General features: G+C 32.9%; 2 protein-coding genes across 18 annotated transcripts in view; one reads left to right on the top strand and one right to left on the bottom strand.

The window, feature by feature from the left end:
* The window catches only part of LOC145331579 (long-chain-fatty-acid--CoA ligase ACSBG2-like), a 292684-nt gene that overhangs the window by 119533 nt on the left and 149718 nt on the right, over positions 1-23433 (top strand). The window lies entirely within an intron of this gene.
* Positions 17-22476, bottom strand: LOC145331574 (uncharacterized). 17 transcript variants are annotated; one of them, XM_080176295.1, is made up of 27 exons: positions 22444-22476; positions 18951-19008; positions 18687-18755; positions 18527-18589; positions 18127-18183; positions 17217-17276; positions 16839-16940; positions 15023-15151; positions 13922-14020; positions 13730-13828; positions 8317-8415; positions 8030-8134; positions 7638-7736; positions 7384-7482; positions 7118-7216; positions 6600-6698; positions 6410-6508; positions 6220-6318; positions 5954-6052; positions 5581-5679; positions 4692-4790; positions 4184-4282; positions 3668-3766; positions 3390-3491; positions 1954-2049; positions 609-657; positions 17-195 (listed from the first exon to the last, which is right to left on the bottom strand). In XM_080176295.1, the coding sequence occupies exons 1-26, from the start codon at positions 22459-22461 to the stop codon at positions 629-631; spliced, it is 2274 nt and encodes a 757-aa protein (XP_080032421.1). In that variant the 5' UTR covers positions 22462-22476; the 3' UTR covers positions 17-195; positions 609-628. The 17 variants fall into 17 exon arrangements, with proteins under 17 accessions (XP_080032421.1, XP_080032432.1, XP_080032430.1 ...); XM_080176306.1 differs by lacking the exon at positions 4692-4790; XM_080176304.1 differs by lacking the exon at positions 5954-6052.

The following is a 23433-nucleotide window of genomic DNA, read 5'->3' as shown; positions in this document are numbered from 1 at the left end:
TAAAAAAACTCTTCTAGACATGGCACAAAGTGTATTAAAATAAATTAAGAAACAAAATTCAAATCATATTAAAAACAATATATTGAAATCATGATTAATCAATAATCAATTATTTACACAAAACACAGTTATTTTAAAATAAAATTGAAGCAGGTAGGTAAAAGAATCCAATCATCCAATCCAAGTAATTCTGAACTGAAAATAAAATGTTAAAGATTTATAAGATATAATTGACATAATAATAAGATTTAAGATAAATATAATATACATATAGAGACAGGTAGCAAATGCATAAATAGATAGACACTAGAAAATAGACAATTATCTGCCACAAACATTTAAGATTATAAATCAATTAAAAATACTTTATAGATTTATTCTAGATTTTAAAGGATAGACTTGTAGATAGTGTATATGTAACCAGAGAAGTAACAAAATAAATAGATACATATATGGCTTGTTTAGGTAGATTGATGAAATTTTTTTGAAAATTTATATATTTTTGGTAAATCTAAAAGAACTATTTATATAATAATTATCCTTTATTGAAAAGAAATTGATTAATTGCTACTTTCATGGCATAAACATTTTAACTATGAAATATTTACCTTTAATCACTTTTAAAACTTTACTCAATTTCAGCTCCTCTCTTAGCTCCTAAAATATAATTGAAATTAAATGTCTTTACATAAAAGAGAAAAGGCTGTTTGTTTGTCTGTCTGTCCGTAAAGATCCTAGTAACCATTGTATAAAAATTTATATAAGGATTGGGAGTTGAAGTTGATCTAATTAAAGGTAGCCTGCAAGAAATATCACGCTGTAACTGCTGAAAGACTGCCACAAGTAGACCCAATACCCCAAATTTGAAGCCTTCAGCTTCTATAACAAAAAAGTTCTAGGCATTTTAACATGACATTTTATGTACAATGAAAACTTTGAAAGAATTACAATGCTAATGTTAGAAATTTTGAAATTAAACTACATGGCCTAGAAACAAAATTACAAGCTTATTTTTGTCATAAATTTAGATTGCCAGTAACTAATTATATTTTTACAATTAAAATACGCATTTTTATAGTCAAAATCATTAAAAAAAATTAAGTTTAACTTGCATAGTACCAAGTGTACTGTAGCTAATCAGAAGGCTGAATCAGCTAAGCAACCAATCACAGCTGAGCTTTCATTAGTTTCCCCCTTTGTTTCCGCTATGACTTTTGTTTACAAATGCAATTTAAATTGAATTTTTTCATAGATTTTGACTATGAAATGTGGTGTTTTTATTGTAAAAATGTAATCAGTTACCAGCAATCTAAATTTCTGACAAAGATAAGGTTATAATTTTGTGTCTAGGCGAAGTAATTTAATATTGTTTTTTCTTTTATGAGCATTGCAAATCTTTCAAAATTTCCATTGTACATAAAATGCTATTTTGAAATGCCTAGAACTTTTTTGTTATTGAAGCTGAAGGCTTCAAATTTGGGGTATTGGGTCTACTTGTGGCAGTCCTTCAGCAGTTAAAACGTGGTATTTCTTGCAGGCGTCCTTTAAATAGAGTTTTAAATAAAGTTTGAAACATTCTCTTTAAATTTTATAAATTATGACCCTAGAGGCCTCCATGGTAACTTGTGGTTAGGTGTGGGGAAGGGGGGGGGATGGAGGTGAAGTTGATTCTCTATGTGGTGGTAACCTCTTCCAAAATAGTTTTAACTCTTCCCCAACCTTATCTACATTGAAAGTTACAATGAAAAAGGGAACAATACAGGTTCAGCTATTAGTGAGACCCTTTGGTGCAAACAGACACATAGACATCTTGTTATTTTTATGTTAGGATTTATATAATAGTCATCAAATGCAATGCAGAGTTATGTCTCTACAGGGTTAAAGATCACGGAACCCTGAACAGACTAAAGAAAAAAGTTTAAATAAAGTTTAGGAAATTTTGTAAAAACTCACCTTTTGCTATCAGTAATTCTGTTACTTCAGTTCTACTTTTGAAGGTAGTTTGATGTTGATTGGTTTTAACCAATATTGGTTTTAACCTATTTGAACCTATTAAGATATATAAGTTAATTAATTAACCTAAATTGTATTTCCGCTTTTAGATAAAGAATTATACAAAAAACGAATTTTAAAAAAAGTCATTAAAATTTGATGCAGATTTCAAATTTACCTCTAACATTAAAATTCTTTCCAACTTATATATATCTATATACATTAAAGTTGGAATTAATTGTAATTTTGTTATTTAATGGGCTTTATATTGAGTTTTGATTGGTTGGTTCATTATGTTGAGTGTCTGAACATTTCAACCACAAAGTGTTATTTTGGAAATGTACATCAATTCAGCAGTCAATGTCTTTTCCCTAAAGTCCTTCAATAATATCAGGCAACTTAAGGAATTTGACATTAGATCATAAATTAATCTAAAAATAACCTTATATGTACTAAAACTTTTTAAAAAATTATAATAGGATAACATCAAATTTTTTTTCTAAAATCAACTTTGAAACATGATACATTAAATACTTTTTTTTTTAATTAAAGAATTTTCAGAATCAATTCTTGGATTAAACACCAGTTAGTTAAACACAAATTAAACCGATAAATAAATATAATCTAAATGTAATTTCCGAAATAAATATTATTATTAAAATCAATGATACATTTTTCTTAATTCATTAAGACCAAAGCACTATACCATACAATCTAAAACCTTTTAACTACAGTATAACAAATAAAAAAAATTTCACATGAAACCTGTACATTTCCATACAAAAAAAATCCGTACAATCCATAATTTTTTTGCACTTTTTTTATAAATCCAGACATTTACATAAGTCATAAGTGGCCACCCTGCATATTCCATATACAGGGTGTCCCACGTAAACTGTTTTTTTTGGCATACTAGAAATTCTTGATATTCAAGAATCTGATGTGTAATATAAGTGAACAATATGTAAAAATAGGCATAATATTGATCTTCTTTGTTAATATTTCATGTGAGCTCGCTTTAAATGCACACTAGAACCTGAAATATACCAGATTTTTTAATTAGACTACAATGCCAGTTCTTATAATGTTTGGAGTAAGTCTTTGTGATCCACCGTTTGACCACCAGCTGCTTTAAAAGTTAACTAAGGCATAATTTTCTTGTGGATTAGTCTTATAATCACTAAAATCAGCCTGTTATGTATTACCTTGTAGATTTTTTTCTGTTGACTTTGCGGATTTTTCATCACTATATCTATAAATGGTCAGTAGTTTGCTGCCAAATACTTTTTATTTTACGAAGATAGCTCAAATATTAGGGGAGTAATAAGCGTTTAATAAAAAAACAGTTTACGTGGGACACCCTGTAGATAATGTAACTAAAACAGTGTTTTACTTACCCCTCATATACCCAGATACTACAGTTCTTCCAATGTAGGCCCTTTCTTGTTGATATAGTGCCTTATCTTGTTGATATACTGCTGTATCTAGTGCTGTTCTACCTAAATACATTAATGTTAGGATTAATAAAAATTTGTTGATTTAAAGAAAACATATTTCTCTGTTTAGAGTACAGTTATATGAATTTAGATAATCAGAGATGAATATAAATAAATGTATATAGATATACAGATGGATGGATAGATAGATATTGTGACAATACTAGAGTGGAACTTACCATGTTCATTCTTAGTGTTGATGTCAGCTCCATGTTCTAAAAGAATCCTTACTGTTGCTATGTTACCAGACTCTACTGCCCACATAAGACTGGTCCCTCCTAGGTGTAGACATATCTTTGAATATTCTTATAATTAAATAATGTGTGTCTGTGTACCAAAGGATTTTGCTAATCACCAAACCAATATAATTATCCTTTACAATATAGTTTCTCATTGGTCCTGGGAAGGTTTATAACTACTTTGAAGAAGTTTACCACCACCTTCTAAAAAATATTGTACATAGAAAAAAATAACCACTCAACAAAAATATTTTCTTTACTTTATCATTTTAAAACTAAAATAAAAAAAACGGGGCAGGGTCAACTCCCCATCCACCCTAAATTTATTAAATTCTCCTGTTTCAACTAAAATAAAACATTGGTTTGTCGAATTAAACACCCTCCCCCACCTGGCCTGAAGAGACATAACTGCTATCATATTATATTGATAATTTGACAATGATTTGTGTAACTCACCCCAACTATTCTGAGCGTTGACATCAGCTCCATGATCTAAAAGAATCCTAACTGTATCTGGAAAACCCCCCTTTGCTGCCCACATCAGACTGGTCTGTCCTAAATATAGACATATTTAATTTATAACATATATTTTGTTGTCTTATACTAATTACACAGATATAAATTCATTTTGTTATATTGATGAATATATGTATCTATAATACAAAGTAGAACGATGACTGTCTGTCTGTTTGTACCAAAAGATCTTGCTAACTGCTGAACCGATTGGGTTCTCCTTTACAGGGTAGCTTCTCATAGGTCCTTGGAAGGTTTATAACTATTTTCCTAGAGGGTGGGACACCCCCAACCCCCCAAAAAAATTAAAATACCCCCTCCCCCTGAAAAAAAATTTCTTTTAAAACTAAAATTAAAATAGTGGGGTCAACTAACACCCCCCTCCCCCTACAGGCTAGGGGCAAAGCAGCTAGTATTATATATAGATAATGTCACTACAATAGTATCTTACCAATGACATCTTTAGTGTGTACATCAGCTCCACGTTGTAAAAGAATCTTCACTGTAGCTTTTTTACCCTTCTGTGCTGCCTTCATAAGACTAGTCTCTCCTTATACAGATGTATAGAATTTAAAAGGCATGTCGATTTGCAAGCTTTTAAGAATTTTCACATTAGTACACATTGGCTAGGGTTACTGGGCCGATATAAAACCCTGTGAAACTTAAAAGGGGTTTTGTAGTCCAAAAATATTGATTCAGTCTAAAATTATTTTTAAATAGCCTACAAAAATAAACCATTTTGACTAAATCAGCTGTTTTAGGTTCTTAATGAGATCTTATTCAAACTGAGAGCAATCTTTTTAAAAAATGTTTTAATTCAGATTTGTAATCAGCATTTTAATGCGGTCATTTTGAAATGCAACAATTTGAAGGGATTTATATTGGCCTAGTAACCCTTGCCAATGTGTAATAATAGGAAATTCCAAAATCGACCCACCCTAATATACACCAAATTTACGAAAAAAATAGGGGCTGTCTCAATTATAACATATGAAGGTGTAGCAAGAAATCTTGAAAAAGTCTGGCACAACCCTATTATGTAAGTATACAATTTGACAATTACTTGTTACATCTTCATATGTTATAGTGAGATGGCCCCCATTATTATTTTAGTAAATTTCAGGTTTATATAGACCCACTAGAATTTGAACTTATCACCTTCCCGACGATGAGTGGATGAGCTATGTTTTAAGCTACAGTCGCGGGTTATATGCCTATATACACAGAGATATATGTAAAGAGATATACAGATGGATGGATATCCTTATAATAAAGTAAAAGAATCTGTGTGTAGACAGATGGATATATGAATATTGTTACAATAATAGTATGTAGCTTACCATCTTTATCCTTAGTGTTGATGTCAGCTCCATGTTCTAGAAGAATCTTAACTGTTTCTGTTCTACCCCTCATTGCTGCCTTCATAAGACTGGTCTTTCCTATATATAGACATATTGGATTAGTATACACAGACAATGCTGCTTTCATATGACTGGTACTTCCTAATTTAAATTGCTGCCAACATAAGGCTGGTCCTGCCTAGACATATTTGATTTAAAATATATTTTATTGTGTAGAGTATATTTACAGGAATTATATACACAGAGATGAATGTACACAGATAGATGGATAAATAGACATATATACACATGGATAAATGCATACAGATAGTTGGATGGACAGATATTGTGACAATAATAGTATGTAGCTTACCATATTTATTCTTAGTTTTGACGTCAGCTCCATGTTCTAAAAGAATCTTAACTGTATCTGGGTTACCAGACCATGCTGCTTTAATAAGACTGGTACTTCCTAATAGTTACATTTTATTATTTTGAGTATAGTTATGGGAATTTTATACACAGAGATAAATGCATACAGATAGTTGGATGAATGGGTATCCTTATAATATAGTAAAAGAATCTGTGTGTAGACAGATGGATATATGAATATTGTGACAATAATAGTATGAAGCTTACCATTTTTATCCTTGGTGTTGACCTCAGCTCCATGTTCTAAAAGAATCCTAACTTTATCTGTTTTACCCCTTATTGCTGCCAACATAAGACTGGTTTTTCCTATATTTAGACATATTGGATTAATATACACAGAAAAAAATGTATACAGATAGATGGATAGATATTGTGACAATAATAGTATGTAGCTTACCATCTTTATCCTTAGTGTTGACCTCAGCTCCATGTTCTAAAAGAATCCTAACTTTATCTGGGTTACCCCTCATTGCTGCCAACATAAGACTGGTCTTTCCTACATATAGACATATAGGATGAATATACACAGATAAAAATGTATACAGATAGATGGATAGATATTGTGACAATAATAGTATGTAGCTTACCATCTTTATCCTTAGTGTTGACCGCAGCTCCATGTTCTAGAAGAATCTTAACTGTTTCTGTTCTACCCCTCATTGCTGCCTCCATAAGACTGGTCTTTCCTATATTTAGACATATTGGATTAGTATACACAGACAATGCTGCTTTCATATGACTGGTACTTCCTAATTTAAATTAGATTTAGATTTTATTGTTTTGAGTATGGTTATGGAAATTATATACACAGAGATAAATGCATACAGATAGTTGGATGGATAGATATTGTGATGAAAAATTATTTTGCATGGATAATTTTTTTTGCATAAATCAACCATATTTTATACATTTTGTTGTTTACATTATATGCCTTGGATTTAAAATATATTTTATTGTGTAGAGTACATTTACAGGAATTATATACACATAGATGAATGTACACAGATAGATGGATAAATAGACATATAGACATATATACACATGGATAAATGCATACAGATAGTTGGATAGATAGATATTGTGACAATAATAGTATGTAGCTTACCATATTTATTCTTAGTTTTGACGTCAGCTCCATGTTCTAAAAGAATCTTAACTGTATCTGGGTTACCAGACCATGCTGCTTTAATAAGACTGGTACTTCCTAATAGTTACATTTTATTATTTTGAGTATAGTTATGGGAATTTTATACACAGAGATAAATGCATACAGATAGTTGGATGAATGGGTATCCTTATAATATAGTAAAAGAATCTGTGTGTAGACAGATGGATATATGAATATTGTGACAATAATAGTATGAAGCTTACCATCTTTATCCTTAGTGTTGACCTCAGCTCCATGTTCTAAAAGAATCCTAACTTTATCTGGGTTACCCAACATTGCTGCCAACATAAGACTGGTCTTTCCTATATTCAGACATATTGGATTAATATACACAGACAATGCTGCTTTCATATGACTGGTACTTCCTAATTTAAATTTGATTTAGAATATATTTTATTGTTTTGAGTATGGTTATGGAAATTATATACACAGAGATAAATATTAGTAAGTAGCTTACCATCTTTATCCTTAGTGTTGACGTCAGCTCCATGTTCTAGAAGAATACTAACTGTGTCTGGGTTACCAGACAATGCTGCATTCATAAGACTGGTCACTCCTAATATAGAAATATTAGTTTCAAAATATATTTTATTGTTTTTATAGAAATTGTATTCACAGAGATGGATGGATGGATAGATATTGTGATGAAAAAATATTTTGCATGGGTAATTTTTTTTGCATAAATCAATCATATTTTATACATTTTGTTGTTTACATTATATGCCTATATACACAGAGATAAATGTAAAGAGATATACAGATGGATGGATATCCTTATAATAAAGAAAAGAATCTGTGTGTCGACGGATGTATATATGAATATTGTGACAATAATAGTATGTAGCTTACCATCTTTATCCTTAGTGTTGACCTCAGCTCCATGTTCTAAAAGAATCCTAACTGTATCTGTATCTGGGTTATAAGACCCTACTGCAATCATAAGACTGGTCTTTCCTAGATATAGACATGTTGAATTTATATTATACATTATGTTGTTCACATTATATACCTATTATACACAGAGATAAATGTAAAGAGATATACAGATGGATGGATATCCTTATAATATAGTAAAAGAATCTGTGTGTAGACAGATGGATATATGAATATTGTGACAATAATAGTATGTAGCTTACCATATTTATCCTTAGTGTTGACCTCAGCTCCATGTTCTAAAAGAATCTTAACTGTGTCTGGGTTACCCCACATTGCTACCAACATAAGGCTGGTACTGCCTAGACATATTGGATTTGAAATATATTTTATTGTGTAGAGTACATTTACAGGAATTATATACACAGAGATGCCTCCTGATGTTAAGCTCTTATTGAAGCTACAGAATGCGACAAAGCATAGACAGACATATAATTACTCTGTTGAATATCAATAATCCTTAACCATAGGTAGGTTCACCGTGACGAGGCTAGGGGGCTTTTTAACTAAGAACCTGCACTCGGTACCATGGCAAGTTAATATGGTATAATCAAATATTCTCTTCCATGGCTACATCCCCAAATGACAAATAATTATCATTATGGGGTGTTGACAATTTACCGAGAACTAGGGTAACTTAAAATGTCGTCTTCTCTAATATAAGGCCGCTTCTGATTGGTCGATGACAATACTAAAATTAAATCAGCTGACTTTTGTTTACATCCCTCACAGTCAACACCAAACCATTGTGATCACACAAACTTTTCTTAAACTTTATTTCTTTTATTTTGTGCTTTTAATCAGAAGTGAATTAAATCAAAACCAAAAAAAGTACATAAAAATTCCCTGCAAATTAATTTAGGTAAGGATGTAACTCTGGCCACAGTGAAATCCTTTAGGAAGCAAATTTTCTCTAGGCCACCAAAATATCTAATATTCTTTTTCAGAATATTAGCTTATTTAAAATGTCAATGAACTACGATAATGAGAAGAATGTCCCCCAACTTGAAATGGGGAAGAGAGATGAGACTGGAGCCGGTGGCCAACTCATCCCTGAAGCTACTGCCGGGGGGATATCCCAATGGAAGAGGGACTGGTTGGGACCCCCCAAAGGACTACAGAAAGCCTCAAACCAACAGCAAAAACGGTCAGTGATTTTGATATTTCCGGCGTACCAGTCCCTGGGACAAGCAAATTTCCGAATAGGAGATTTGCTTCTCCCAGGAGAATGTCAACTTCGGCGCTCTCAGCACCGACTACACCAGACGGACGTGGTACTACTGCAATGAAGTATGCCGCTGTTTTTACGCCATCCAGAGCAGGAAACCCATCCGGCGCAGGTTCTCCCGTGGGGGCTGCCGCTGTTTCAACGCAACCCCCAGGGAATGACAGTGGGAATCTGATGGATAAAACCATAATTTTCCCCAACATAAGTACGGACGACTTTAGCCAGTTTCTAGACACTTTTTCAGAAACCCTGAATGATGGAGCCAGCTGCAGCACTGACAAAGGGGAAGGGGAGGGATGGCAAGTGGAAAGGAAAAGGAAGAGGGGCAAGGGGGGAAAAACAGGTTGTCAGTGGTGCAGCTGTAACCAACAATCAGGGCAAAAACAGGGCCCACAAAATCAGGGCAGAAAAGAGAAGGGTCAAAAGGGACAAGATTTCCTTCTCCAAGGCGGCCAGAGTCAATGGCCTGCAGGTGGATGTCAGGGCGGTGCCGGATAATGATGATGCTGGCGCCGATGCTGACCTCCACGTGCTGGACCAAGATGACTGGGACGCCATCGAGGTGGAGCTGGAGATGGCCCTAATGAGCAAGGGCCTCGACAAGAATCTCAAGGCCATAGACATGGGAAAGGACATCTTGGGGAGGGGTCGCAGGAACCATGGCTTCTGGGTCAAGTGCCGCAACCAAGCCACAGTGATTTCCTGCTCAGGACAAGCTGGAGTGCCCGAGGGCAGAGAACAGCTGGGGTACAAGTATGCGGCATACGGCCCAGGGGAGATGCCGTTCATGTGCCTCTCAGTCACAAACCTCAAAAGATTGGCCTGGAAAGAAAGGCCCTTAATGGAAAGCTTTCTCAGGCTATACAATCCATTTTTAAGGGAGAAACATCTGAAGGTGGTCAAGGGGGGTCTAAACAAGGAAGAGTAGCTTTTAGAGGGTGCTAAATTCTTTAGCATCGTCGTGGAAGTAGCGAGGACGCCCTGGACGACATCCTTGACCAAGGCAGCCAGCTGAAGACCAGCATTTACACGAACTCCAACGTCTATGGTACAGCTCTAGATGATTAGAGTAAGAGGAATAAGGAAGGATTCCCAACCCTCCAGGAGGGAGCCTCCATGCAGGAGAAAAACTTAGTATTTTTCTATTAGTGTATTTATATAAATTTTTCCCCTTAAACTTTTTATAAATAATGACGCCACCTACTCAAACTAGACTAAAATTTAGTCAAATAAATCTTCATAAAGCGATAGCAGCTACAGCAGTACATGATAATTACTTAAGCTCAGGCTTAAATAGTAACAACAGTGACTTTACCTATGCAGGATTTGTCTCTTTAATACAGGAGCCAAATTTTAATCATAAAAGTTTTAAGATTACTGGCTTCTCCAAAACACATAAGCTATTAGGTATTATTAGACACACATTTCCCCAGTGTACCTGAGGAGGAACAGTACGTCCCTAGAGACTTTTGTGTAAGTAACCTATATATTGACAACATTGTGAACAGACAATTAGTCAAGGCATGCTTTAAAAGTTTCAGTCCATATAAATCCCCGGGTCCAGATGGCATTTACCCAGCCATGCTACAACATGGCTCAGATGCCATTCTGGACCTAGTCACACATATCTACAAGCTAAGTATTACACAAGGCAAAGTACTTAAAAGCTGGTTGAGAACTAAAGTAGTTTTCATACCAAAGGTTGGTAAACTAGATTATAATAACCTAAAAAATCTCAGACCCATCAGCCTGACATCCTTTCTCCTGAAAGGGCTTGAAAGGCTCATCTTCTGGTATCTCAACAGGACCACCTTCAAGTACAACAAGCTTCATAACGACTTGTTCAGCTACAGGGAAAGTATATCTACAGAAGATGCTCTCCATAGGTTAGTACACAAGGTGGAAAAATCACTCGAAAAGAAAGAGATCACAGGTGCTCTCTTTCTAGACATTGATGCAGCCTTCTCTAAAGCCAGCATAAGCAGCATTATCAACAACTTGGTAAGGAAAGGTATAGATCCAGCCAGTATAAAATGGTCAGAACACCTGCTCACCAACAGAATAGTTGAAGCCACGCTAAACGGTGAGTGTGTCACAAAGATCCCCACCAGGGGGACACCACAAGGTGGCATTATGTCCATCATCTTCTGGAATTTAGAACCAGATGATCTTTTAGATAGGTTCCCAGATGTACACCCCAGCATGATAAATGCCTTTGCTGATGACTTAGTGGACTTAGTCACAGATATAGATATATCAACCATATAGGATCGTCTAAACCAGGATGCAAAGGTAATGGAAACCTGGGCCAAAGACTGCGGCCTCAGCTTTAGTGCATCAAACACCAAAATCATGGTTTTCGCCCGCAAAAGCAACATCAGAAACCCCATAGTCAAGGTAAATGGTGAGTTAGTCGAAGTTGTTAAAACTTTTAAGTACTTGGGGGTCACTCTAGACTCCAAACTCACCTGGACCAAACATGTAGATAACATCACCAGGAGAGCCAACATTGTCATGAACCAGTGTCGTAAAATGCTTGGGATAAATTGGGGGCTAAGACCCAAAGTGTGTAGGTGGATGTACACTAGTCTAGTCAGACCCATCCTTACATATGGATGTCTAGTTTGGCTTAACAGTGCCTACAAAACCACACACATTAAAAAACTAGAAAAGGTCCAGCGCAGGGGGTGCCTTGCCTCTCTTAATGCAATGAAAACCACAGCCACACAGGCCATGGAAATTATTTTAGATCTACATCCTATAGAAATTCATATTAAGGCTCTATCACTGAAAAGTTACCTAAGGTTGACGAGGAATGGTAACTGGTCACACCAGGATGGAGAGGTTACAAAACCTGCAAACCACACCGACAGAGTTCTAAAATTGGCAAAAGAACTCCCAGAACTATCACTGCAAACAGACAAGCTCATCAACAAGCAAAGGGGTGAGTGTAATTTTATTAGTATCATAAAAACAAAAGATGAGCTGAACAAATATCAGTTTAAGCTCACTCCATCAAATGACAGCACCATTCATGTCTACACAGACGGGTCAAAAAGTAAATCAGGTAGTGGTTTTGGCTACACAACCAAAGGTACCAATATCAAACAACAGGGATACAGGCACCTAGGTGAGATTGCCACAGTGTTCCAAGCAGAAATCCTGGCAATGGAAGCTGCGGCACAACATCTACTAGAAATCAACCCCATAGGTAAAAATATTAAAGTACATATTGACAGCCAGGCAGCTATCAAAGCTGCAAGTAAGTATATAGTGGACAGCACCTGCGTGGCGAGAGCCAAACAGGCACTAAACAGATTAGGTAAGAAAAATATGGTGGAACTTATCTGGATCCCAGCACATGTACGTCACAAAGGTAATGAAATTGCGGACCACCTTGCCAAACTTGGCTCTGCAATTAACAACAAACAGGTAATCTATCCAGAACCACATGCACCCATTCCTACATCATACATCAATGGTAAAATCAAAGAATGGGCCAACAGGTCTCATCAACAGAAGTGGATGAGTCTTGCTGACCCCAGATTCTGCAGACAAACACAAATTTTTCTGAAAGAAGCCAGATCCTGACTGGCCACGCTAAAACTAATAAACACTTATTTAGAATGAACCTGGCAGACAACCCAGATTGTCAACAGTGTGGATTCCATGAGGAAACCATCGAACACCTCATCGGCTACTGCCCCAGATACAACAAGCTCAGGCTGGAGCTATTTGGTAACAACACCATATGGACCAAAGACTTCCATACCTTGAGCCTTAAGCACATATTAAAATTTATGAACAGAACAGGAAAGTTTAGAGTTTAAAACCACAAGTTTAGAGAAACATATATTATAGGCGGACATGGGACACCATGTCACAACAAGAGAAGGCTAACATATACTATTTAGGTTTGCTAACCAAGAACAGTGGTAACAAAGCAGATGGGTCTGTGGACAAGTGCCTAGCATAAGTTTGGTCCCTGCCTTGGACAAGATGGCGAAGTCGCCCAAGTTCCTAAGGCCTGCTATATTCTGATACTGATACTGATACACAGAGATGAATGTACACAGATAGATGGATAAATAGACATATAGACATATATACACAGAGATGAATGTATACAGATAGTTGGATGGATAGATATTGAGACAATAATAGTATGTATGTAGATGTCAGCTCCATGTTCTAGAAGAATCTTTACTGTGTCTGGGTTACCAGACAATGCTGCATTCATAAGACTGGTCACTCCTAATATATATATATTGGATTCAAAATATATTTTATTGTTCTTATAGAAATTATATTCACAGAGATAAATGTATATAGATGGATGGATGAATAGACATTGTGACAATGATTTTTAATAATAGTATATAGCATACCACTTTTATCCTCAGTGTTGACGTCAGCTCCATGTTCTAAAAGAATCCTAACTGTATCTGTTATACCCCTCTTTACTGCCAACATAAGACTGGTCCTTCCTATATATATAGACATATTGGATTAATATACAGAGATATAAATGTTTACAGATAGATGGATAGATATTGTGACAATAATAGTATGTAGCTTACCACTTTTATCCTCAGTGTTGACGTCAGCTCCATGCTCTAAAAGAATCCTAACTGTAGCTGTGTAACCCATATATGCTGCCTTTGTAAGACTGGTCTCTCCTATTTTTTTTAAAATTATCATAGAAGGGTTAAAATGTTTATAATTTTGGCTACATTACAAAATTGTTGATCTAATAAAATCATTTTAAACTAAATTGTCTTAGATTTACTACATCATAAATTTAAAAATTCTGTTTCATGAATGATCTTATACATCTTAATTGGAACTGATGATCCATTTAATAGTGAAACAATTGTCATTCATCAATAAAATGTTAAAATTAAATATATTTTATATTTTAAGATATATAAAAATTAAATACTTGTAATTCAAATAGAAACATGAAATAAAAAAACTTTATTATTTGAACAAAAAGTAGAATATTGGGTATTGTCAAATTTGGCCAATGAGAGTTTATTAGGGACTAATTGTTGGAGAACTGGAGCTCAACTCTAGACATGTATTTCCTATATAGAACTGACATGGATCTTGATGCAATAAAGCAAGCTGTTTTATAAATGTTTCAAATTAGCATTTTCTGTGTAGTAAATGTTGTCTTAAATATAGGTATTAAATAAGTTACTTTGTGAAAACAATCTTTTTAAAATCTAAGAAATTCTAGCTTTGTTATTTGTTAATACTAATATATTTTAAATCTTTATGTTAATTTATAGATATATCCTTCATATTTAATTTTACATAAATTTTTATAGTTAAAAGCAAATGAAATATTTTTTACTATGTTTAATCTTATTATGAAGAAAAATGCAAAAATTTTACCACACATAAAAGTTTTGCCAAATATACCCTATTACTATAAGATATTGATATTTAAAACCCTAATAAATAAAAATTTATGTAGGTTATTAGTTTTATTTTTAACTCCGCAGTATGTAAAGGTGCCAGAAAATATTTTTTCTAACCCGTTTCAAAAATGCTTCAAAAACAGTTTAGATGTATGTAAGGGTTAAACAAACCCAACTTATATTCAATGAAACAATTTATGCAGCCATTTATCAGATCTTGATATTATGTACTGCAGTAACTTATATCTTAATAACCTGTTGAATCCATAGCATTGACATCTGCTCCATATTGAATGAGGAGGTTGATTAATTCTTTATTATTTTCTTCAGTTGCACAAATAAGACTTGTTTTGTTCACTATTTCATCAGCATAAAATCTATAATCTAAAAAATATAAAAAAATATAAAAATCTAAATGAAACACATTATCATATCAAATAAAAATTTTGAGTGGACAAGTTTTATTTAAAAAGAAATATGAAATCAATAATTGCCTATACATTTTTGATGATATAAGTTGAAATGCCAGAAATTAGAGCAAAATTTGGGAGGGAGATGGTTCCACTGAGGTTATTCTTTGTAATTATATTTTGTGTTAATACAAATATTAGTTAATTTACAACTATTTTAGAACTATTTTTAAAATATAACAAAACTTAATATTATTATTATATTGGATATGCAGGGATAGATATCAAAATATTTTATGATCACAGAGTAAAATTTGTAATTTCTAACTTCTTTGTCAAAGAAGTAGAAAAGGAAATTTAAAGGGCGAATATAGGTTTGATATGATATGAGCTTATATGAGATTGCCGACAAATTCGTTTATTTTAGCCCTTTACAAGACTTTTTTTTTGACTATTTTGCTTAAGTTTGATTGACTATTACATTGGCACGCACCTTAAAAGATAATTTAAATGTTTATTATTTTAGATTATATACTAGTTTATTTAATTTTTTAAAAAGCATAAAAATAATTTGCGTAGAAAGGCGTCAGGAGTATTGACAGGGTAAATAATACGTCTTAAAGTTTATTTTCTGTACAGAGATCTTTGATTAATTCATTATGATATAAACAACCCTTCTGTACGCATTTTCAACACACACACACACGGCCACAAAAAAAAACAGGGATTTGAAATCATTCTTCCTCCAAGAAAATTTTATCGATTAATTTTTTTTACTTTTTACATTATTTGATGTTTTTTTTTAACTTTTAAATAATTTACTTTATGAAGGTAGAAGGAGGGTATATTTACCCCTGATTAATTGGTTTCCACGTTATTACGACTATCATTTAACGAAAGCTTTTTAATTCAACCTTGCCACGAAGCCTTGTGTGATGCTAGGGTGTTTGAGTTCTTAGGGAACCACACTAATTCCAAATTTTTTTTTCGAGATTGACGGGTTTTAAGCTATAAATAGACTTATACAATTGAATATGTCAATATTTTTAAGTTATTTATAATCTATGGAATTGCACCTTTGATATGAGCTCATATCATATCGAACCTATATTCGCCCTTTAAGAATTGCAGAAACAGGAATAGGATTCCAAATAACTTTAATGAGAATATGGCAAAAATTTTTATTTTTAACTTCTCAAGGGAAAACAAATTTGCCATGAGTTAATATATTGTCAGAATATATGGTATATCATCCCATCATAATTGATTTTACAAAAATACAATTTAAGACTATTATGTAGAAAAATAAGCTACTTTTTCTAACATATTGTTTAGCTACAGAAAAAAATCCTATAGTTTGTAAAATTGTAAGTTTATATGATTACAAATATTTTTGTTTGATTTCTCTTTTAGTGAAACAGACAAAAAACTAGCTTTACACTTGAGATATTATGATGATATAATGTTAAGGTTTAATGATAAATAAGACATTTATACTTGTAATTTTTTTTGATTTATGTTTTACACATACATATGCCTTTCCTGACTATAAGAATGAAATTGTATTCCAAAATTTATTGTTTGACAAAAATAGTCTTGTGTAATTTGTTAACAGGCCTTTAATTACTTGCCAAAAAAGCAGCAAAACATGCTAAATTTACCTTTCTGACTCAAACTCCTTTCTTCAATATTGGCTCCAGCATCCAGTAACATTTTTACAAGTTCAGTTGATCCATTTCCATGACAAGCAGCTTTTATTATTTCTAAACATATATATATATGAAACCTTTTTTATAGCATGGCTACATTTTTTCTGTCCTATTTTACTGCACCAATTCTACTTTCTCAGGTTCAATTGAAAATATCAATGCCAAGGTGGTAAAATTAATTTCAAATTCTTTTTTAATGATTACTTTGCTTTAAAGTCTGACTTTATATCTCTTTTAGTTTAAGAGAAATGAATGGGGTGTGGCTTTAGGGTTAAATTAAGACTAAGAAATATTTTACTTTCGAATAACAAAACGGAGAACATAACTCACCAGGTTCTCTCGACTTTCTATTCTCATAATCATTCTCAAATGGTTTGAATGGTTTGAATTCTAAATTTAGAAAAAATATGTTATTGTAAAAAAGATAACAATTTTATGTAAAACAAGTAGCATTTAAGCTCTAAATCATAGAATTAAAAAAAACAGCCAAGCATTTCAAAGAACAAGTTAAGATAACTGAAAGACAGATAAGAGCTTAAAAATCGGACCAAAAACAACAAAGATATGATAAAAAATATGTAAAAAATAGTATCTTTCTGATGATTGCAGAAGCATGAAACTCTGAGTAAAAGAAAAGAAAAATTTAAGATAAAATGTTGTTTTACTTTTAAGTAAAAAATATGTAAATAGTCAAACACATGCAGTCCAACCGCCATCTATGTATTCTTAAAACTATAATAGATTTAATTGTGATATCCTGTAATAACTGTCCTTTTTTAAATGTATTAAAAATAAGGGCTACAGTACAGGCACATTGAGGTAAACAGCCAAGCATTTAGAATAACAAGTAAACCTAACTAACACACATACAAACATAAAAAGTTTTAGAGAGTGAAGGTGTAGCAAGACAGACTGACTAATATAGTAGCTGTAATCCTCTCCATAATGATTTCCAGATTAACATTTTTGTGAAACTTAGTATGTTCATCATTTATATTACTAATTAAATATTATGTTTATTCCTTCCCCAGGAAAAATTATTGTACAACTTTTGGTGTTAGCTTTCTTATTTTTTATGATGGGGGTGGAGGCAAAAGGGTAAAGGTAGAATTAAAACTACATATTACAACTCACAAGACAACAATAGAGGAGTTGGCAATTCTCATCATTTCTTGAGGCAAAAAAAAATAAATTAAAATTATTAAAATATATACTTTACTAAAATAATAATATAACTCACCAGACAAATCTAAATCCTCTAAACTCATATTCTCATCTCTTTCATGATATTCTACTTCTAAACAAATGACAATACAAATCTCAATTAGATAATGTCAGATGTATGTTTATCATTTGTAATTTTGTAATTTCTATATTTTGTCTATTCCGTCCCTAATTAAATTTGGGGGTAGAATTGGTTAGATTAGAACTACAGATTACAAAAAAATATTGAACATCTTTCTAAATTTTTATGATGAGGGTGGTGGCGAATGGGTTAAGGGTTGAGTTAAAACTACAGATTACAACACACTGAACAAAAATAAAGTGTTGGCATATCTCATCGTTTTTTGGGTAAAAGAGAAGATATATATTAAAATAATTCTATACTTTAGAATTACAAAAATGATAAAATAACTCACCAGGTTCACTTGACTTTCTTTCATCATAATCTAATATCATATTCTCATCTCTTTCATGATATTCTAATTATAAAAAGGTGATATTACAAATTACAATCAGATAATGTCTGTTTAGAATAGGATGAAATATATACTTTACTAAAATAAAAATATAACTCACCAGGTTCACTTGACTTGCTATCCTCATAATCTAATATCATGTTATCACCTCTTTCATGATATTCCAATTCTAAACAAGTGACAATACAAATTACAATTAGATAATATAAATTTTGTAATGAATAACTTTGCTTTCATGACTTTCTCATTTGGTTTCCAAGATATAAATGGATTGAAAATGTATTGAAAATAAGGGTAAACTGCCAGTCATTTGTAGCTTAAAGAGTCAGGGCATATTCTGCAAAATCTAATAAAAAAATCTCACCCGAATAATAAGATGGAAAGCAGGATACCCTGTTTCCAACATACAACATCAAACAAACCTAAATTAAGTAAAACATGTATTTGTAGATGAATAATAGTTATTTGTGAAACAAGCTCTTAATCAGAGAATTAAGAAAAAAGCCAGGCAGACAAACAGTGGCGTGCGAACCGAAGGGGGCACTTTGGGCGATCGCCCACCCCCCCCCCCTCCTAGCGCCCAAAACGTCGCCCCCTGCCCCACCCTTAATGTTGAAAAATGACCCTTTTTGCCCCACCCTGGTGAACAAAAATGCCCCATTTTGCCCCCTCCCCTCTCCAAAAAGCAAAACTGTCCAAATGTTTCCAAAAGATCCAGAATAACCTAAAATGTTTTTGGCGCTTCGCGCCAATTACAAGCTTATTATTCAATTAATCTTACAATATTTGCAACTTCCTGATTATGACCAATAATTTTTTTACAAATGTAGAAAAAGTTAGACATGGATAGGGGGTACATGATTTTTTCGGCTCCTATAAAAGATACAAGGCAACTTTTTGACAACTTTCCTATTATCAAGTAGCATAACCAACTATAAAACATCCATGGCGGGCGGACAAACGGATTTTGCATAAATGACCTAACCTCTAAAGTTATTTTATTATTTTTCTGGCTAGAACTAATATTTTTAAAAACTAAATTTTTTATTCTTATTCAACTCCCTCAAGATGAATTTAGGATGACGTATAAAGCTATATTTTGAAAGAAAAATATTACATCCGACCCCCTCCCCCCCCCCCCCTCAACCAACCATATTCAACCCCCTGACAATATATGACAACATCCATAGGTAGCGAAGCTCAAAAATTCAGAATGTAAATTAGAAAAAAATTACTTTAGAGCAGTGCCATACAATAAAGATTAATCTTGGTATAATAGGGAAATCACAAAATCTTTAAAATCACACAACCTTTAAAAACACAAAAACTTAAAAATCTAGGAATTGATCTAGCACCACAATTAATGAAACTTGATGATAATATGTAGAATATGAGCATATTCAATCCCTGATAATTCAGCCGTCAATCCTGAAGAGGAATAGAAAAATATCACGAAAACCTGAAAATCTAGGAATCGTTCCAGCACCCCAATAAATAGACAAATCTTAATAAAACTTCCTGGAATTATGTAGAATGTAAAATTAATTTACCCCTGAAAATTTCAGCCCTCTGTCTTGAAAAGGTGTTGAGAAAATCGCTAAAACATTAAAATCTAGGAATCTAGCATCCCAAATAACAGACAGACGGACAAAACAATGTATAGATTAGATTGGCATATGTCATAAGAATCTTTAATGAAAATTTCAGCTGCCCATATTTAATAGGAACCGAGAAAATCACGTTTTCCCTAATTCGTGACTGACAAACGGAGGGACGGACATTGTGAATTATAGAGTAGCTTTGCTACTAAAAAAACAAAAATAACAATATTCATAAGTAGCAAAGCACAAAAAAAATCGTGAATGGAAATTTCTACATGTAGATTGAAGCAAATAAACACAAAACCTCAGAACAATTGGAAAAATAATTTTGGTAATGTCGTCCCAAAAAAGTTTGAAAAACGGACCAAAAACACCAAGAAATGTAAACTATATACAAATAGCCAAAAACCTGCTAAAAGGCAGTCCGACCGCCATAGAAGTCTTACAGTTGTTTATGATCTTTAATGAAGGGAATGTTCCAGCCTGCTATCTGTTATAGGAGCAGAGAAAATCACGTTTCTTACGGACAAATGGTCATTTGGAATCATAAAGTAGCTTCGCTACTAAAAACTATTTTGTTGCCTGTATTATTCTCCTAAAGATAACACAACCCTTAATTTTTGTTTATGCTTTACAAGAAAGTAATCACACAAAAATAAAATACAATTATTTTAATAATATAAGGGGGCAGAAAAATAGCCTACAACCATCCCAAGGCTTAAATCTAAATATAAGCTTATTTGATGAAATGAAGAACCCAATCGGTTTAGTTGTTATTCAAATCTTAGGCTTTATACAAAAATCCTTATTACTATGGGAGGTTATATAGACTAGGATGACCATATTCATAAGTAGCAAAGCACAACAAAATTAAAGAGAAATTGTTAAAATCAAGAATAGATTTAATGAGAAAAAAATAAACATGAAGCCTTATTTTATTTTGTAGGTTACTGACAGACTGACGGTCAAAGTAAATTACATACTGGATGCTCAGAACAACAGGAAAAATTATTTAATACCGTCATTGAAAACAGATGGAAAATCGGACCAAAAACACCAAAGATATAAGGAAAAAATGTTAAAATTATAAAAATAGCCAAAAACCTGCAATATGGCAGTCCGACCTTCATATGTTTTCTTAAAATAACGGAAAATTTAATTTTGATATCCAATACTACACAAAATTTGGAAATCGGCCAATAAAAATTAAACACCAAAATTATTAGGAATTATGTGAAAAATAAAAAAAATATCCAAAAGCCTCCTAAAAAGCAGCCCGACAATCATGGATTTTTAAAAGCGCGGCTTTTCTGTAATTAGGGTAGGTCCGTCCGTAACGGATAGCTTTTTTTCGTTAATTTAGGCACGTTAGAATTGTCCTAACGACTTTGTATGATCTAATTATGCAATTGATCGGATTTTTGGTGTACTGATTAAGTTGGGACAACAAAGTACAGTATTATAAGCAAGGCAACTCTATAATCAAGTCCTAAAATTGTAAGTTTGTCCTTATAAATGATATCCTGCATCAAGCAATTGTTCAACAAATTTACTTACAATTTTGCTTCGACTCTTATACATTTATATTCTGATTATTCAGATCTGATACAAGTGTTAATGCCCTTTTGTCCTACCGTTTCGGAGCTTCGCTTTTATGGATGTTGTCATCCTTGCTTATAGCTAATTATTATGCTACTTAATGATTGGAATGCGGTCAGCAAGTTTCAGCCTTATATCTTTTATAGGAGCTGAGAAAATCACATTTCCCCCTTTTGGTGTCTAAAAGACAGACCCTCAGACGGACATTTCGAAATATAGAGTAGCTTCGCTGCTAAAAAAAATGTCAAGGTTGACCCATTAATATAATTACTAAGTGTTCAATAGTTATTTCTAGTTTGGCTTCGAAACCGATTGGATTAGCACCATTTCTCAGACATACAGAAAGATATTGTATACCATCGAATTACAGACAATTTCCACGAATATCAAAATAAAAATCATAAAAATGATATCAGTTTTGTTAGCCTCCTCAAGGTAACAAACTATGAATCTTACAATTGATTTGATAATATAATCCCTATGACATAAAGTAGTAAGGATTATTGTCCGAAGCACAATAAATAGAAAATATCTAGTCTAATGGGTTGTAATTTTAAAGAAAGTTTTAAAAATATTTTTGCGAAGTTTTTAGGATATTTTTCTGATCTCCCACGCCCTTTACTACAGGCTATAGGATTAAAGAAACAGTATACTTACAATGCCAAGTGCTTTCATGATCAAAGACGCAAAAGAACTGATTTTGAATCTTACTTCTTTCTCTATTGTCCTTTTTTTGTAATTCACCAAGTTAAAAAAAAATTGTAATTCACCGAGATTTCAACCTTTTTTTATGGGTCAATGTGGGCAAAAAACCTTTAGAATTGTCAACTGAATTTTTATGGCCATGAGTAGAAGAGCGAAGATTTTCTAAAATTGGGGTAGGTCTGTCCGTACTGGTTAGCTCTTTTTATTAATTAAGACTTGTTAGAATTTTCCTACCAATTTCAAACTTTGCATGATGTTTCCTATAAGCAGTAAGGCACAATTAAATTAACGTAGCAACTTTACAATCATTACCAGAAAGTCTGTACATCCATTTAAAACATATTGATCTTCTCTCATTTTTAAGACTTTATTATAAAGATGGTGCATTTTTTGCTAAGTGTACCACTTTTCTGCACTACCTCTCCGATTTTGTTAATACTCTATATTTTGGTCCGTTGGGTGATTCAAGGATGCTGGATGGCCAAAAAAAAGTTTCAGAGTCCCTGGATGTCTAGATATCTAGCTATCTATGAAGGTGGGTAACAAAAATTTAAAAAACACCCATTTTTTCACAATTTTAAAAATTAATTTTTTCATCAATCTTACATCCAACCTATACATTTTATACACCAAAATGATCGTTTATTCATGTAAAAAGCGCACATAATGCTATTTAGGCCTAAACTCTAATTTTACAGGGTGTCCAACAAAAAGTGTATTTTGGATATCTAGTGAAATAACCAAAATACCTGTCAGAAAAAAAATCATTTTTTTGGCTTAAATCCTGTGTTTTATCTGTGGGCATATGTGGTTCGGACCACCCGGGACTAAAAGGTTGTCAAATTTCACTTTGGAACACCCTGTAAATGTAATTTTTGCGTCTGTAGTGCTAAAACTTGGTCCAAATTGGCTATTTTTTTCAAATTACTCTAATATGTGTCT

This window comes from Acartia tonsa, chromosome 11 (genome assembly GCF_053477335.1).
Source record: "Acartia tonsa isolate MP-2025a chromosome 11, ASM5347733v1, whole genome shotgun sequence".
Taxonomy (NCBI): Eukaryota; Metazoa; Arthropoda; class Copepoda; order Calanoida; family Acartiidae; genus Acartia; species Acartia tonsa.
Note: the sequence above shows the minus strand (reverse complement) of the source record. Positions and strands in the feature narration are given on the sequence as shown.

Bases quoted from the DNA above. Each gene is read 5' to 3' on its own strand.
- LOC145331574 (XM_080176295.1), bottom strand. The intron at 7,483-7,637 runs GTAAGCTACTTA...GTCTGAATATAG, and splicing joins CAACACTAAGGATAAAGATG to GAAAGACCAGTCTTATGTTG. The intron at 5,680-5,953 runs GTAAGCTACATA...GTCTATATATAG, and splicing joins CAAAACTAAGAATAAATATG to GAAAGACCAGTCTTATGAAG.